This window comes from Podarcis liolepis (assembly GCF_965112155.1).
Source record: "Podarcis liolepis genome assembly, chromosome: 1".
Classification (NCBI taxonomy): domain Eukaryota; kingdom Metazoa; phylum Chordata; class Lepidosauria; order Squamata; family Lacertidae; genus Podarcis; species Podarcis liolepis.
The window spans coordinates 91745021-91759925 of record NC_139554.1 but is presented as its reverse complement, the minus strand read 5'-3'; the positions used below and the strand labels follow the sequence as shown (position 1 = coordinate 91759925).

General features: G+C 40.7%; 1 protein-coding gene across 5 annotated transcripts in view; it reads right to left on the bottom strand.

The window, feature by feature from the left end:
- The window catches only part of PDIA5 (protein disulfide isomerase family A member 5), a 163206-nt gene that overhangs the window by 86393 nt on the left and 61908 nt on the right, over positions 1-14905 (bottom strand). For all 5 annotated transcript variants that reach the window (XM_083490363.1, XM_083490362.1, XM_083490361.1 and 2 more), the window contains exons 7-10: positions 11914-11974; positions 5237-5304; positions 1679-1770; positions 1509-1580 (exon numbers count right to left, since the gene is read on the bottom strand). In XM_083490363.1, the coding sequence (XP_083346489.1) occupies positions 1509-1580; positions 1679-1770; positions 5237-5304; positions 11914-11974 (293 nt within the window). The remainder of the gene's footprint in view (positions 1-1508; positions 1581-1678; positions 1771-5236; positions 5305-11913; positions 11975-14905) is intronic.

The following is a 14905-nucleotide window of genomic DNA, read 5'->3' as shown; positions in this document are numbered from 1 at the left end:
TTGGTGCTGGACCTCAGTGTCTGGGCAGAACGATGGGGGTGGAGACGCTCCTTCAGGTATACTGGACCAAGGCTGTTTAGGGCTTTAAAGGCCAGCATCAACACTTTGAATTGTGCTCGGAAACGTACTGGGAGCCAATGTAGGTCTTTCAAGACCGGTGTTATATGGTCTCGGCGGCCACTCCCAGTCACCAGTCTAGCTGCCGCATTCTGGATTAGTTGTAGTTTCCGGGTCACCTTCAAAGGTAGCCCCATGTATAGCGCATTGCAGTAGTCCAAACGGGAGATAACCAGAGCATGCACCACTCTGGCGAGGCAGTCTGCAGGCAGATAGGGTCTCAGCCTACGTACCAGGTGAGCTGGTAAACAGCTGCCCTGGACACAGATTTTACCTATGCCTCCATGGACAGCTTTGAGTCCAAAATGACTCCCAGGCTGCGCACCTGGTCCTTCAGGGGCACAGTTACCCTATTAAGGACCAGGAAATCCTCCACACCTGCCCGCCTCCTGTCCCCCAAAAACAGTACTTCTGTCTTGTCAGGATTCAACCTCAATCTGTTAGCCGCCATCCATCCTCCAACAGCCTCCAGGCACTCACACAGGACCTTCACTGCCTTCACTGGTTCTGATTTGAAAGAGAGGTAGAGCTGGGTATCATCCGCATACTGATGAACACCCAGTCCAAACCCCCTGATGATCTCTCCCAGCGGCTGCATGTAGATGTTAAAAAGCATGGGGGAGAGGACAGAACTCTGAGGCACCCCACATGCTTGCTTTCTGTAACTTATGCTTTATTTTCAGTCCAACACCAAATTATAGTTTTCCTCCAATAAATATCAAACAGCTTCACTAACGATGCTCAAGACCTTGCCCCAAGGTCCCAGTGTCAATCAATTCTGCTTAGGTCAGATATTTCTATCTCAATCAAGCATCAAACTTGCCAAACCTATAAATATATGCCAGTGTTTGCTGCATTTTGTTTCATAATCAAAAACTAAAATATCCAGCTATGCTGAACACAACATTAGATACTAAAAGCAAGAACTCTAGTGTCATCCTATGAATCCTGTCTTGCCTCTCAATTTGGATCATCATTCCTACACGCCACTGAGTCTGTCTCCTTTCCCTGGTAAAAGATACTGGAACAAAAGATTCGCAATCTCTCAGTCAGAGCCATTTCAAATTGTCTGATAACGGAGGTGTTCACAACAAGGGAATGAAAATTTTAAAGTCTGAGGTTTTAAAAACAAAGGTTTTGACACAGATCAATGGCATCCTTCCGATGTCCAGAAGAGATAATAGGAGAATTGCAACTGGGAAGATACTGCAAATATGAAATAGAAAGCATGGAAACTGAAGCAAACAACCCAGGTTCATCTTTAATAGTTCAGTGTGATGCTTTTATTTGCCTTTGGAGTAGTGATGAAGATGCTGCTATTTGCAAGGTGTGATACTGTTTATTCAAAATACAGTTCTCAAAGATGTAGGAGATACACTTCAGACACTTACTCTTTCAGCCATTCAATGATGTCCTTTGCTGTAGCACCATAGTTCTCAAAGTTGAACAGGAATTTTCCCTTTCTATAAATGCAACAAAACAAGGTTTGAAATACAGGAAAACCAACAAAATACATGATTGGTGTTGCCATTATCTATATGTAGAATAAGCAGAGACTTACTCAAAGTAGCAAATGGTTGGGTATCCCCGGACATTGTATTCTTCTTTTATTTTTTCAAATTCGGCTGAGTAGACATTCATCCCTGCAAGTACCTGTAATGTCAGAACCAGAAGAGTCTTACACCAGAAGCAGAAGGACCTTTCGAAGCTGTATTTTATTGCAGTACCGATTATATTTTATAGGAATCTCTGCTTGCTAATAAAGCCACAGAAAAGTTTAACACAAAAGCCAATAAAACCATGGTGGCGGTTCTCACCACCATGGGCTCATCAGGGCAAGAATTGATAGGTCTTTTTTAAAAAAAACCCAAAATGCTCTGCCATGTGTGATGGGGCTTACCATTCTCCGTTACAGTAGAGAATGAATTGTGTGCTCATATAGGATTTGAAGGCAGGAAAAGTTGGGGATTCTTTTTGATTCAAGCCATAAATCATTTACATAGATTATACAGTAGGGATGGAGAACCTGCAGCCCTCTAGATATTGCTGGACTACAACTCCCATCACTCAACTATTGGCCATCCTGTATGGGGCTGGTAGGAGTTGGACTCCTACAATGTCAGGAGGATCACAGATTTTTTTATTTCTGCTATGGCAGTTAACATGGAGCTTCCTCCTCATTCAGAAGCTTGGGAATAGAGAAGGGGGAAACAGTTTGCAGTGGGGGGTGGGGTGGGGAAGCATAGACATACATGGCTCATTGATGCCTAGAATCAGAGGCCCAGGGATCATTTTTAAGTGGTCTGAAATGCACTGGCTACTTCGAGAGCCCTTGTCTTTCAGCAGCTCACCTCTCTTCCACGTGTACTATAAGTGTCCATTAACAAAGATGCTCTCTTTTTCTCTCATAAGAGACAGTGCGAACATCTCACAGATGACCGCAAGAGAAAATACTTATTTCAAAAGCCTATTATATATTAGCCTGTTAATGGATTCCTTTTTATTATTAATCAGGAACACCAAAGGAAACCCCATGTGAAGTTCACTGTGCCATTAACATGGAAAAATAGAAGGGGAAATGGGCCCTGCTTAGGAAACACTGATGGTCTTTTCACATATTATGCAGGGGGGGGGGGCTTTTTTGTTACTTGAGTGTCCTTTTCCAGATCTTTTATTTGTACCTGTATGATGCATGTATTTGCAATTACGAATTTGTAATGTTCAGACCACATTTTTCTTGATGTACACACACAAAAAGTAACACTTGTAAAGATCCTCAGAATCAGAGTGGTTTAGTGGGCAGAGTATTGGGCTTGGACCGAGGAAGTCAGGAGTCAAACCTCTGTTCAGCTATGAAGCAATCTGGGTGGCAATAAATTGCTACCTCTCAGCCTAAGATACCCCAGGGGACTGCTGCAAAGAGTCAGTGTGGTGTAGCAGTTCAAGTATCGACCTAAGACTGAGGAAACCAAAATTCAACAATAACTCCACGCAGTCATGAACTTACTGGGTGATCTTGGGCCAGCTACTATTGCTCATCCTAACCTACCTCCATGCATATAAAATTTGATCACCCAAGAAGAAGTTCACCATTACAAACACTCCAGCCAGGGGAATGAGCAGACCTTCTTGAGCTTGCTCATTTTTCATACCTGCTTGGAAACACTACTGCTAGAATATACTTTGGAGCCTTGCCTGCAGCCACAGCTCTTTAATTTATCTTCACAGCTGCAGGCCTGGTGCCAGGCTCATCTTTTACTGAAAAGGGAGCAGACTTTTGCCCTGAAGGATGAGGAATACTAGAAAAAGGCATTTGGATACAGAGCTTGTGACTTGCCATCCTCTGCTCAGAACAATAAACTACCAACTCTGCTCCTCCAAAGCCCCAAGCACTTTTAAAATGAAACTACTCAGAGGATTGGACTGCCTCTCTCTGGGTCTAAGATTTAGATGCAAGTCATCTTGTAGCTATATTCCTCAATGGCCAGTTGCTGAAGATACAACTGGAAGATTAACTCTTGATTAATAACACTGAAGGCTTAAATCCCTTTAGCAGCACAGTGTTAATCTAACTGCACCCACTTCCCCCTCCCCATCCAAAAGCAGTATTTTTCTTTCACATAAAATGCTGCTCAGACCAAATGTGCTTGGAGGTAGTGTGAAATAAATCTTAAAGCAGGCCGTTCCCTTCAGAAGGTCAGCTGTTGCTCAGAAAGCATTAGGGCTTTATATATATATATATATATATATATATATATATATATATATATATATATACACACACACACACACACACACACACACACACACACACACACATAAATAACAAAAGCAAACCTACACACAGAGTCTTGGTCTTTCCCCAACCCTTACCCACCATTCTGAGACATCAACACCTACTTTGAAGAACATCAAACAGATTAACGGGGGAAACCCTTACATCAGCAACCTCTGCATTACAGATTCATGAGGTTGCTTTTACCAACTAAGCAATTCCCTGCTTCTACTCAAGAGCTTTCAGTCTTGTGTTGTGTATATAATTCCTATCTGGAGAAGAATGGTAAGAAAGAGGGGGCAGCCCCTCTCTGCCCCCCACCCCAGTTTTATGGCTCATGCAAAAAGGGGCAAGATTGCAGGGCAACGTCTTGAGATTTTGTTCAATTTACAACATAGAGCTGGCAAGGCATCAACTTGCCTAGGTGGGGGGGGGAGAGGATAACCCTTCCCCCATGAAATCTACAGTAAACACAGTCCAAAAAGCCTCACCGCTTGTATTCATCCCCCAGTCTCCTATCATCATGTGGGGAAAGGAGCTCTCCCCAGCCTCCATCAAGAATATGGACTATAGATAAGATGATGCAGCTAGAGTGCGTATGGGCACTGCACCTCTCCCAATAGGTAAAGGTACCCCTGACCGTTAGGTCCAGTCGCGGACGACTCTGGGGTTGTGTGCTCATCTCACTTTACTGGCCGAGGGAGCTGGCACTTGTTCGCAGACAGCTTCCGGGTCATGTGGCCAGCATGACTAAGCCGCTTCTGGCGAACTAGAGCAGCGCATGGAAACGCTGTTTACCTTCCAGCCGGAGTGGTAACTATTTATCTACTTGCACTTTGACGTGCTTTCAAACTGCTAAGTGGGCAGGAGCTGGGACTGAACAACGGGAGCTCACCCCGTCACAGAGATTTGAACCGCTGACCTTCCAATCGGCAAGCCCTAGGCTCAGTGGTTTAGACCGCCACGCCACCCGTGTCCCCACCTCTCCCAATATTTAGCTACAATTAACTGTCAGTGGCAAGCACCATGTGGACAGGGGGCATGAAAACAATATTAGGTACTGATCAATATTCATTACCCAACAGTACAACTACCAAAGTGAATACTGTCTCTTAGATTATGATTCTTTGAAGGTTTTTCATGACTATGTTTTGTATTGTCAGTTTCTTTGACTTCTTTGAAGGAAAAAATGGGATGCCATTTAAAAACTAAATATGGTAAGATCTGTTTGCATGTTGCAATAGTTGTACAGAATGGACAGAAAACACCCACACACATGAAGCTGCACAGAAACAAAAACAAAACACCAGAACATTCATTAGTCTTGCAACTCCTCTCACTTACATACATGCCTTTAACTTCTGTGGATGCTTGCTGGAAAGATGGCATCATTCTTTTGCAAACACCACACCCTAATATATATAAGAGAGAGAGAGAGAGAGAGAGAGAATTAATGACACCATTAAATGCATCTTCATGGACATCAAATGAAAAATGCCCCTACATTTCCTATCATTTCCACTGAGTTAGAGCTAGGGAACTTACAACTTAAAACATACAGAATTATTCTTGATTTGCCAAGGTCCAGATTTTAGGCATCTCCCATTGGCCCTATATTCTAAAGCCTTGTACACCTGAGGCGAACCCCAAAATGGTGCCCCTCTCCTCTCCAGGGAAGAAGGGGAAAAGTGGGGGGAGGTAGATTGACATTGGGATTTGCTGCCCCAGTGGATCCTGCCACCTGAGGCAGTAGCTTCACCTTGTCTTGTGGGTGGGCTGGCTCTAAGTATGTCTCTTTGATGGCTTGTTCTAACTGCAATTTGATTTTTGTTTTTATAAATGCCATACAGCCGTGCTGCATCATTTAAACCACAGCATTCTGATTGGTATCTCAAATGCTGTATCTTGTTCCCCACTTCACAATACTCTCCACATCATGTTGGAAGTGGTATACGCAAATCTCTTATATCAGCTCCAATTTCCTTCCAGTGAGAAAGCAAAAACTAGCCTTTGTAACTGAAATGTCTAGTGTTGCAATGATGACAGTATTGGGGAAGATACAAACTGGACAAGTACGAATCTCTCCCCTACCCAATATAAAAAAGAGTTAAGTTATAGAATTCTTGGGGAGTAACAAGAGTACTTTCATCTCAAAGCAGATGCCCAGTACAGGTACGAGTATTCTCAAACTAGCTGAGGAAGAGGAGGAGAAGCTGGTTGGTTCAGTTTTGAAACTTGCAAGAATCCAGCTATATCAATTTTGTACACTGAAGAAGAAGTCTTTGGAGCTTGCCAAGCAACAACAAAACCAGGCCAGAGTCTCTATTAACCAAATATGTCCTAATTCTACCTAAGACCCATTGTGGCAAGAAGAATATAGGACTTAAGGGGGCCTATGCTGGAATGATATAGTTGGCTGAGCCTACACATGTCTAGTGATAGGGACAGAGTCCATAAAACTAGACTTACTTGAGTCAAAGTAGAACTCAGAAATCTTCAAAAAGGACTCTGTAACCTAAGTTCAGTTAGGTGCTTAGAGTTAGAGATATATAAACCCTTATTTTCATAGCCATTATTTTGTATCAACCTTGTTTTATCTTGTTTTTAATTCACTATTGATCTGTTTGCAGTGGTTTAGTCATCTTGTTAAATCCATTTTGCTTTTTTAGGCTGAGTAACTGCTTTGCTTATTGTGCACGGGTTCAATTCCGACCTCAAGGCCTCCAAAGCAACCCAGGGTACGCTAATAGGCTCTACAGGCTTAATTTAGACGAGACAAGCCATAGGAATTTAACTGAAGCACCTTTCATCAAATTAAGCACACAGAGATAAAAAAAACAAGCAATGGCAATGTTGGCATGATTACTAAGAATAGTGGTAATTCAAAGGGCCACCTTCATTAGGACCCAGAAGCTTATGATGCCAGACTTTGAAGACTTGTCAGTAAAAGAGAGAATGCAGCCAAGTCATCATCTGGCTGTGGAATGCTAGAAACTACATGCATACAATGCTGAACAAATCAAAATCACCTTGCAAACTGGCACTTTCTTCTAATACTAAACAGAACACTGTGGGAGTAGGAAGCAGAAGTTCTTACACAAAGGATAGATACTGACTAAACTGAGTGTCTTCTTGGAACATAGAGCCTAGCAGCCTGCATCTGCTGCTCAGTATAGAAGGCAAGCCAGAAAATCAGCCTTCGCAGTCCGAATAGCCTAAAATAGGCCAATCCCACGCAATAGGTTTTTGTTAACATTATTAGCTTATTCTAGCAGAGGTAAAGGAAGGTCCTCAGCCTTGACCTGTCCTAACTGTTGTCTGTAGGACATTCAAATCTTCCTGATCTTTTCATCACTGTCTTGTGACCTATCCTTTCTATAAATCTTAAAACAAAACAAGGTTATTGGATACTGCTTGAATCCTAAGCAGTCCACTTCTCCCTCCCAGCACATTTTTATACACATACACATACTTAAAAGACATGCAACAAAATATAACAAAACATTACAAAAACACCAAATAACCCTATACCTTTGTCATTGCTAGCAGTCAACATTTACATTCTCATACATTTGCACAGCATTTCCTAATTGGCATGTTTTGTGGGCACACATCTTTCCAAAGGCCTTTGTGTTTGAGGTGCTCATCCCTGATTATCCTGATTGTTTATGTGCCTACTGAAACTATCCCATACCACATTAAAAAGTGTTATGATTTGTGTTACCTCATAAAGCCATGCTGAAACATGCTATTTTTCCATCTAATACTATATCCCATGTGATTTAATACCGTAACTCGTAGTAACACACCTGCATTTTTCGCCATTCCAAGTCTAGATGTTACTGATGGGATAATGATTAGACCCTTGATCATTAGATTTTTATTTGGCCTGACAAACAAATGACATAAAGCTACTTATGGGTCTAGGTGGACACCTCTTCTTCTATGATGACAGTTCTTCATGGATGTGTTGTCAGAAAAGCTGCACTACTGGACACTGCAGCCATATGTGTAAATAACTCCAAAAAATCTTACATTCCCTTAATCACTCTGAAGAACTGGCTCCTGTGGTTTTAGATCCTCACTTCTTTTCTGGATGAGTTGCCTATAGACCTTAGTACTAACTGTTTCTTTATGTATTAGATCTAATCTCATGATTACAGAAGTCAGCCTCTCACTCTCTACATTTCTAACCTTTAAATACACTATGTTTCTCTTGTAACCATTTTCACTGAATTGCAGACCATTGTACAGGAAAGCCCTGAAAACAATTCTTTCTCAAAGAATTTCCTCACTTAATTTGTTCACAAACCTCTCCTGTTGCAACAGTGTGGTATCTAGAATCCACACTGGATTTTTGTGTGGCTTATCTTCAGCAATTCTCATTATTATGTTGCACTTTTCATCTGAAAGAAGAGGAGATCCTTCCTGAAAGCAGTCATCTTGGCTGGAAGCAGCTCAGCCCCCCCTTCCACCACCCCCTTCAAGTACTTCTCCACAAACAAGATCAAGCAAATCAGAACCCAACAATATATAAATATATTTGTAAGAGGAGACCTTTGTAAGCATCTTTAGTTTACTAGACTTCAATTAGTGGTTTAATTTTTGTCTTGGGTATACCCAGAACACCAGCAGATCAAACTGTGTATGCTAAAAGTTATAAAATTGAATGAAAACTGGGGAGGGAGAGAAAAATTTTAAAAGCTGCTAAAATAGTAATTCGGCTCCTCCATAGCCATTTAGAAACAAGGAAAATATTGCTGCCTCAAATGTTTTCCAGCTTCAAAGGAAAGAAAACTGGAAGGAGGCAGAACAGCAGTGTGTCTAGGGGGGGATAGTTCAAACCGACTGAAGGGTCAGATGATGTACGTTGAAGAAAAATACTTTGTTGTTAAAAACAAAAAAGTTACTTGCTAGAGAGTAATAGTATGAAAGTGTTCTGATGCTATGGACTCTCCCTGAATGAATGATTTACAGGCCTAAAGCAGGCTTGAGAGCCTCAAACCGATATAAAACAGCAGGCGGTTGCATTACATCCTGCGAGCCAGAAAACAGCGGCCATTCAGAGATAACCCAAAAACTCTGCTGTGTTTGCAGAAGTTTAAAAGTAGGCTTGTTAAGAGTAAATCTGCATGGTTGAAAAACATGCCATCACATATAATTGTCTGGGAGCCATAGGCAACAGCGGCCTTAACAATAAAGGGAGCCAGCATTCTAGAGAACACTCACTCAAGGAACAAACTGGAGATTGTGAAACGTGAGTCTGAGCAAAAGCCACTGCACTAGAAGGGGTGAGCCATGTACTGCAACACCAATTCCATATGCAACAAGCATAGGATGGTTTCCCTTCTACAACTAATCTAATCTCTTTGGTGATCAGTGGCTAAAATTCAGTAGTATTCAGCCTTGAAAAGGTGAAAACAATACTAGCAGCTATTCTACATGTCATCTGAAAGAGCCATAAAACAGCAATAGACAGAGGAAGGATACATACATATCCTCATGAGGATGAGTAGTAGTAGTAGTAATCCCTGGCCCATCTGATTGAGTTGCCCCAGCCTCTCTGTGCGGCTTCTAAAAGAATCAGCAGCCCCGCCCCACCTTGCTCCAACTGCCTGCGGAGATCATATGTCAGGGTGTCCAGAGCCGTCTCGGTCCCATGACCAGAGCAGAAGCCGGACTTGAATGGATCCAGAGCCTATATTTCATGCAGAAATCCACCAGATATACTCTTATTTAGCCATATTTACCATATCCTATACTTAATTGTTCCAACTTGCCCTTTTTAACAAAAAGTAATAGGCATGCACTGTTATAAGTAGGAAAAGCCTTTGAATATGGAATGATACAAATATTACTATGAGCCACTTTACACATCAGCTGTGTTTGCCAAGGAAACACCAGTGCTTCTCACAATCCATGTATAATGGACGAATTGAGATGTTTTTAGGTCTATACCAGTGGCTCTCAAACTTTTTTATCTGGGCCACTTTCAGAATGAAAATTTGCTCACACCACACCAAATTTTTTTGCTGATAATAAATTGGAAAACAAAAACAAAACAACTCCTAGCAGTGCTTGATTTGTAACATAGAACTAGAGTTGCCATACGTCTGGATTTCCTAGAGACTGCCGGGATTTCAAAGACGGAAGTGGCATCCGGGGGGAATTTCCGGAAGGTGGCGGTTTGTCCTGGAATTTAGGCAAGCAAACCGAAAAATCGCTTTTTTTGTGTGTTGCAACAATTTTGGGGTCCTCCTAAGAAAAGCTCCTGGTTTTTACTTTTTGAAATATGGCAACCCTAATAGAACACAACTACTTTATAACATGATAATGGGACAGCCATAAAGTACTAAACAATGTAGCTACGTAATAACATGAATCACTCTCAAAATGAAATTGTATACAAGTTTCTTTGATTGTTGTTGAATCTTCCCACCACACTAGACATCCTCTCCCGTCACACCAGTGTGGTGCACCACACCCTTTGAGGACCACTGGTCTACTGCATTCAATATAATGAAAAGATTCTATTTCTCATGTTCAATACAGTCTCTATCTCATTTAACAAGGTTTCAAATGACAAAAGCAATTATGTTCATATCTACCCACCCCACGACAATAGCCAGTAGTGGAAGAGAAATGTAGGTGCAAACTGAATAGCAATAGGCAAAACAACAAGCCACTAACATTCTGCCAGATGATAGATGGAAGTAAATCTTGCAGTAGATGAATAATGAACAAGTTCAAGATTGTACCTCAAAGGCATGTCTTTTTAGATGGGCAGTTTGGACATATTCACAGCTAATAAATTAAACCTCTAGACCCTTAGGTTCTGAGTAGTAGATGGGAAGAGAAAAGTACTTGTGACATGCAAGTCTTTCTTAATAAAGATAATGAGTCCAGTTATCTGTGAGCCTGCAATGGCATGCATTCATATCTAAAGCAATGGGTTGCATCTGACCTGCACATGAACTTCCTGTTGGGATCCAGGCCCTCAATGATTCCAATGGTGATCCATCTGATATTGACCTTAAGCTTCCCCTACATCCTCCTTTATTGGTTGATTACTTTGAGCCAGCAACATCTGCCCAGGAATATTTAAACCCACCAGAAAAGGGAAACTGGAGAGGCAGAAGGGAAACTCCCTATTAATCTCTCTGAGGAAGGTGAATAACTAGACTGTAGAGCTTGGACTGGCAGCTCAGATATCTCTGTTAAGAATCTGTATCAACCCAACCACCACCCAAAGCTGTCCATTCCCTTAGAGGGTTCAGTGCAAGGTCATTCACAGTGCACAACTGAAATCAGAGCATTGTCTCTATATTGATTGCAGCTTCACTGGCAGGGTTCTTGTAGACATCAGTCTCTAATAAAGTTTGAAAGCTAAGGAACCAACAGCTGCTGTCACTGGGAGCTATCCAAGGTCCTGTGCCACTTAATTCTTGCGAGCTCCCTGCTAATCAAGATCAGCTTCTTCTGACTTCGTCCAGCAACTTGCAAACTCAGCCAGGCTGGAACAGTACAGCTCCCTTTGTGTGGTCAGTCTATTTGTTATAATGGTGGGTCGATATGAATTCACATCCATTCATTTTTCAGATGGATTAAGGCTGGAGCAAAGAATGTTTTGGATCTGGTACCTCAGGCTTCCTAAACTCAGTTTTTAGAACTGAGAGTACAAATGTGCACTATAACAGCAAGTCCAGCCAAGTGTTTTTCCTCTCTCAATAATTTAAGGAGAGTGCTCTTAGAGAAAGCAAATATCTGAAATATTCTTGTGCTATACTGTCAGCATTTACACTGAAATTTGGAGAATTGAGCTAGGAAGAATATGAAGTGAAAAAAATCATCTGCTAATTGATAACCATATGGCAATCATATACACATGAAATTGAATTTAACAGACAGTCCAGATTGTTTTAATGGACCATAGGAAGAAAGAAAAAAAAAAGAAGGATTTCAGATCTTGCATATTAGATTACTTCCAGGGGGCACAGAACATCAGCATATTAATTACTTACAGGGGGCATAGAACATCAGCAGCAGAGGCCTATCTTCCTTCTTCAAAAGTCTTTTCAGTTCCTTAAAACCCAAAGAGATAAACATGCTATAATTAAAACCCTGAATTTAAGAAACAATATATCCCAAAGAGATAAACAGGTAAAATTTCCAAGCACATATAGTTTGGATTACAAGTGTCAATATATGGAGTAAGGATTGGTCTGTGTTAGGGGCTTGAATAACAGAATTTACTGTGCCAAATTTAAGGCCAAGAGGTTGATGAATTGAAGGAATTGGCCGGATTTAGGTAATAATCCAAGTAGATAGATAAGGCCCTGGGTCTTTTACACCAGGTCCCTTCTCTTTTAAAAAATAAATAAATACAAAACTTTTAAAAACTTGCTTACAGGACGGCTTTCTTTGTGCCATGGGTTTATGCCTTTTAAGAACATAGTGATACCTTCATATCCAAGGTTTCAAACCCATATTTTATGAGCAATCGAACATGGCCACTATTCTCTATTCACATATATTTATGAGGCCAAGATGGGTCTCTTGTTTTTAAGCCAAGACATGGCACAAATGAACTGTGGTTTAAATTTATTTTTATTTTTACTAATGAGAGAAATGCATTCTCTCACAAACAAACCATTTATCTTTAATATGTTGCTTTCAGTTATTTTAAAGACAACAGTGTGAGCCTGCTAGAAGCAGATGTTTGCAACTCCACAGTAACTACAACCCCACTCCGTATAAGTGGAATATTTCCACAGATTTACAAGTGAAGCAAACACATTGTTTTCCTGCTGATATGTTTTCATAAATGCAGATAATCCAAAATAAATTAATGGGACAAGCTTCCAGGGGGATTTACTCAAAAGGGGTTTATTCAGAAAATTTAAGATATATCTCATCTGTGCTGATGGATTTATGAGCAACTTTACACCCATATTGGATTTTTGTTCTTTGTGTATTCTCATCACTGTATTTTACCCTATTTATAGTGTTACATTGTGACTTTTTTGTTGCTGTAGTTATAAGCCTCCTAGAATATTCTTTAGGGAACCCATCAAATTTGGTTGTTTTCTTCACCCCTTTCTCAGCTTTATAGCCAAGAGAATATGGAGCTGAAGGGTATTTAAAAGTAGATACAAACATAATTTTCTCCTCCAACTTTCTAGTTCAGCTAACTCACAAAAAAGTTAACCAAGGCCCACTTCAGATGTAATAGGAAACCATGATTTTCTGCTAAGTGGATGAACTGCAGCTAGCCTCTCACTCCCAGAAACCCCTTTTCTCCTTGTGTCCAAAATTGAGAAGACTGGAAACAACTGCTTCTAGGTTCAAATTAATCACAATTCCCTGTGACATCAGGATTCAGGGAGCTACAATTTGTTTGAACTATATATGTGGTGTGTTTTTAATGCAAATACAAGTCAGAGTCTGAAACCAGTTTCATTCTGACTTTCCCCCACTAAATCACTGTTTAAATGAACTATAGCCACCCAAGTTTCAACATCACAGGGAACCATAGCTTGTTTAAAATTGAAAACAGAAGGTTTCACTTTCCCTCTAATGAGCACAAAAGGGGAAGCATGTGAGCCTAGATTTCACCATGGTTTGTGCAAATATCAGGAAACTGTATCTAAATTGGGCTGGGAAAATAAACATGTTGTTCTCACAGGAGCTACCAGGGGAAGCCTATGTGGTACCCTCCATGTATTGCTAGACTACAATTCCCATTAGCCCCAACCATCATGTCCAGTAGTCAATGGTGATGGGAGTTGTAGTTCAACAACAGCTGGAGGGCACCATGTTGTCTACCCTTACAGTACTTTCTATCCAGAAACTGCTAAGTAACTGTCAAAAAATAGACAAGTATTATAAATTAGATGAGGTATGCACCCCTGGTTGATTACCCCAGAACCACAGGACTGTTTTCTTCAATGAAACAGGCACCCCACTTTTATTAAGGACAGAAAAATCTGCTTGTTTCCTTTCAACACAAACCAATCCAGGGCTATGAGGGACTATAAGGATGGATTTTTCAGAGCCAGTATGATTAGAAAGGCAAGATGAAAATTTTAAATTGAAAATGACCCCAGGAGAGATTGTAATAGAGAACAGAAAGGTGAACATTAAAAATTAATCTTCTTACAAAAAGTGAATGCCAAAGTAACTGTTCCTAATACCAGAATGAAAGCTAAGAAACTGAAATGACTCTATGAAATACCAGCCAGAGACCAATCAATTAAAATTTAAAATCAATAGGGTGGGTGGGATGGAATACAACACACATTGCTCAGAGTTTACCAAGAAAGAGGAGGAAATAGAATGACGAAGCTACATTTCTGCAACAAAAGTAGGTGTATGATTTAGGACTGTTCTCTGCTTTTATGAATAAGCTGCTATTAAATCAAAATAATTTGATGGCTAGGGAAGCCTTGCTGGGCTTAAACAGCCTCTATTTGCTGCATGTGAGATCTCAGGTAACCTCACTAACCCTTGCCATAGTCCTCATTTGCCCACATTAAGACCGAACACACCATCATACATAGTTTTCCTATTGGTCTTATAGCGCCCTGCAACTCAAAGGGCTTTATCATGACCCTTAAATATCTGCCAGTGATTCAAACCTGTAAGCCATCAAATGCATCTAAATTTTGGTTACCATGCCAGTCCCTCCACGGCTTTTAAAAAGGATGGCACGTGAGCACTCTGGGGAGTAGTCATTTTCCTATTCTGTTACTTAGGCCAATTAGTACCTTGCCAAAAAAGCTAATTCTGCTCTAGTTAAAATATTAATTGTGGATTCTATATTTTACCTCAACAAGTTACAATCCAAAATGTTCCAACCAACCCCATTTCGCATGGGATAATCCAAACAGGGGAATATTCCCATGTTTAAGATGTTTGATTCATTTTAATTCACGTTCTGTTGTATTCTAAGGATTTGCTGGTTACATATACCAATTTTGAACTTCATATATAAAAAAATTAAAAGTGCATTTG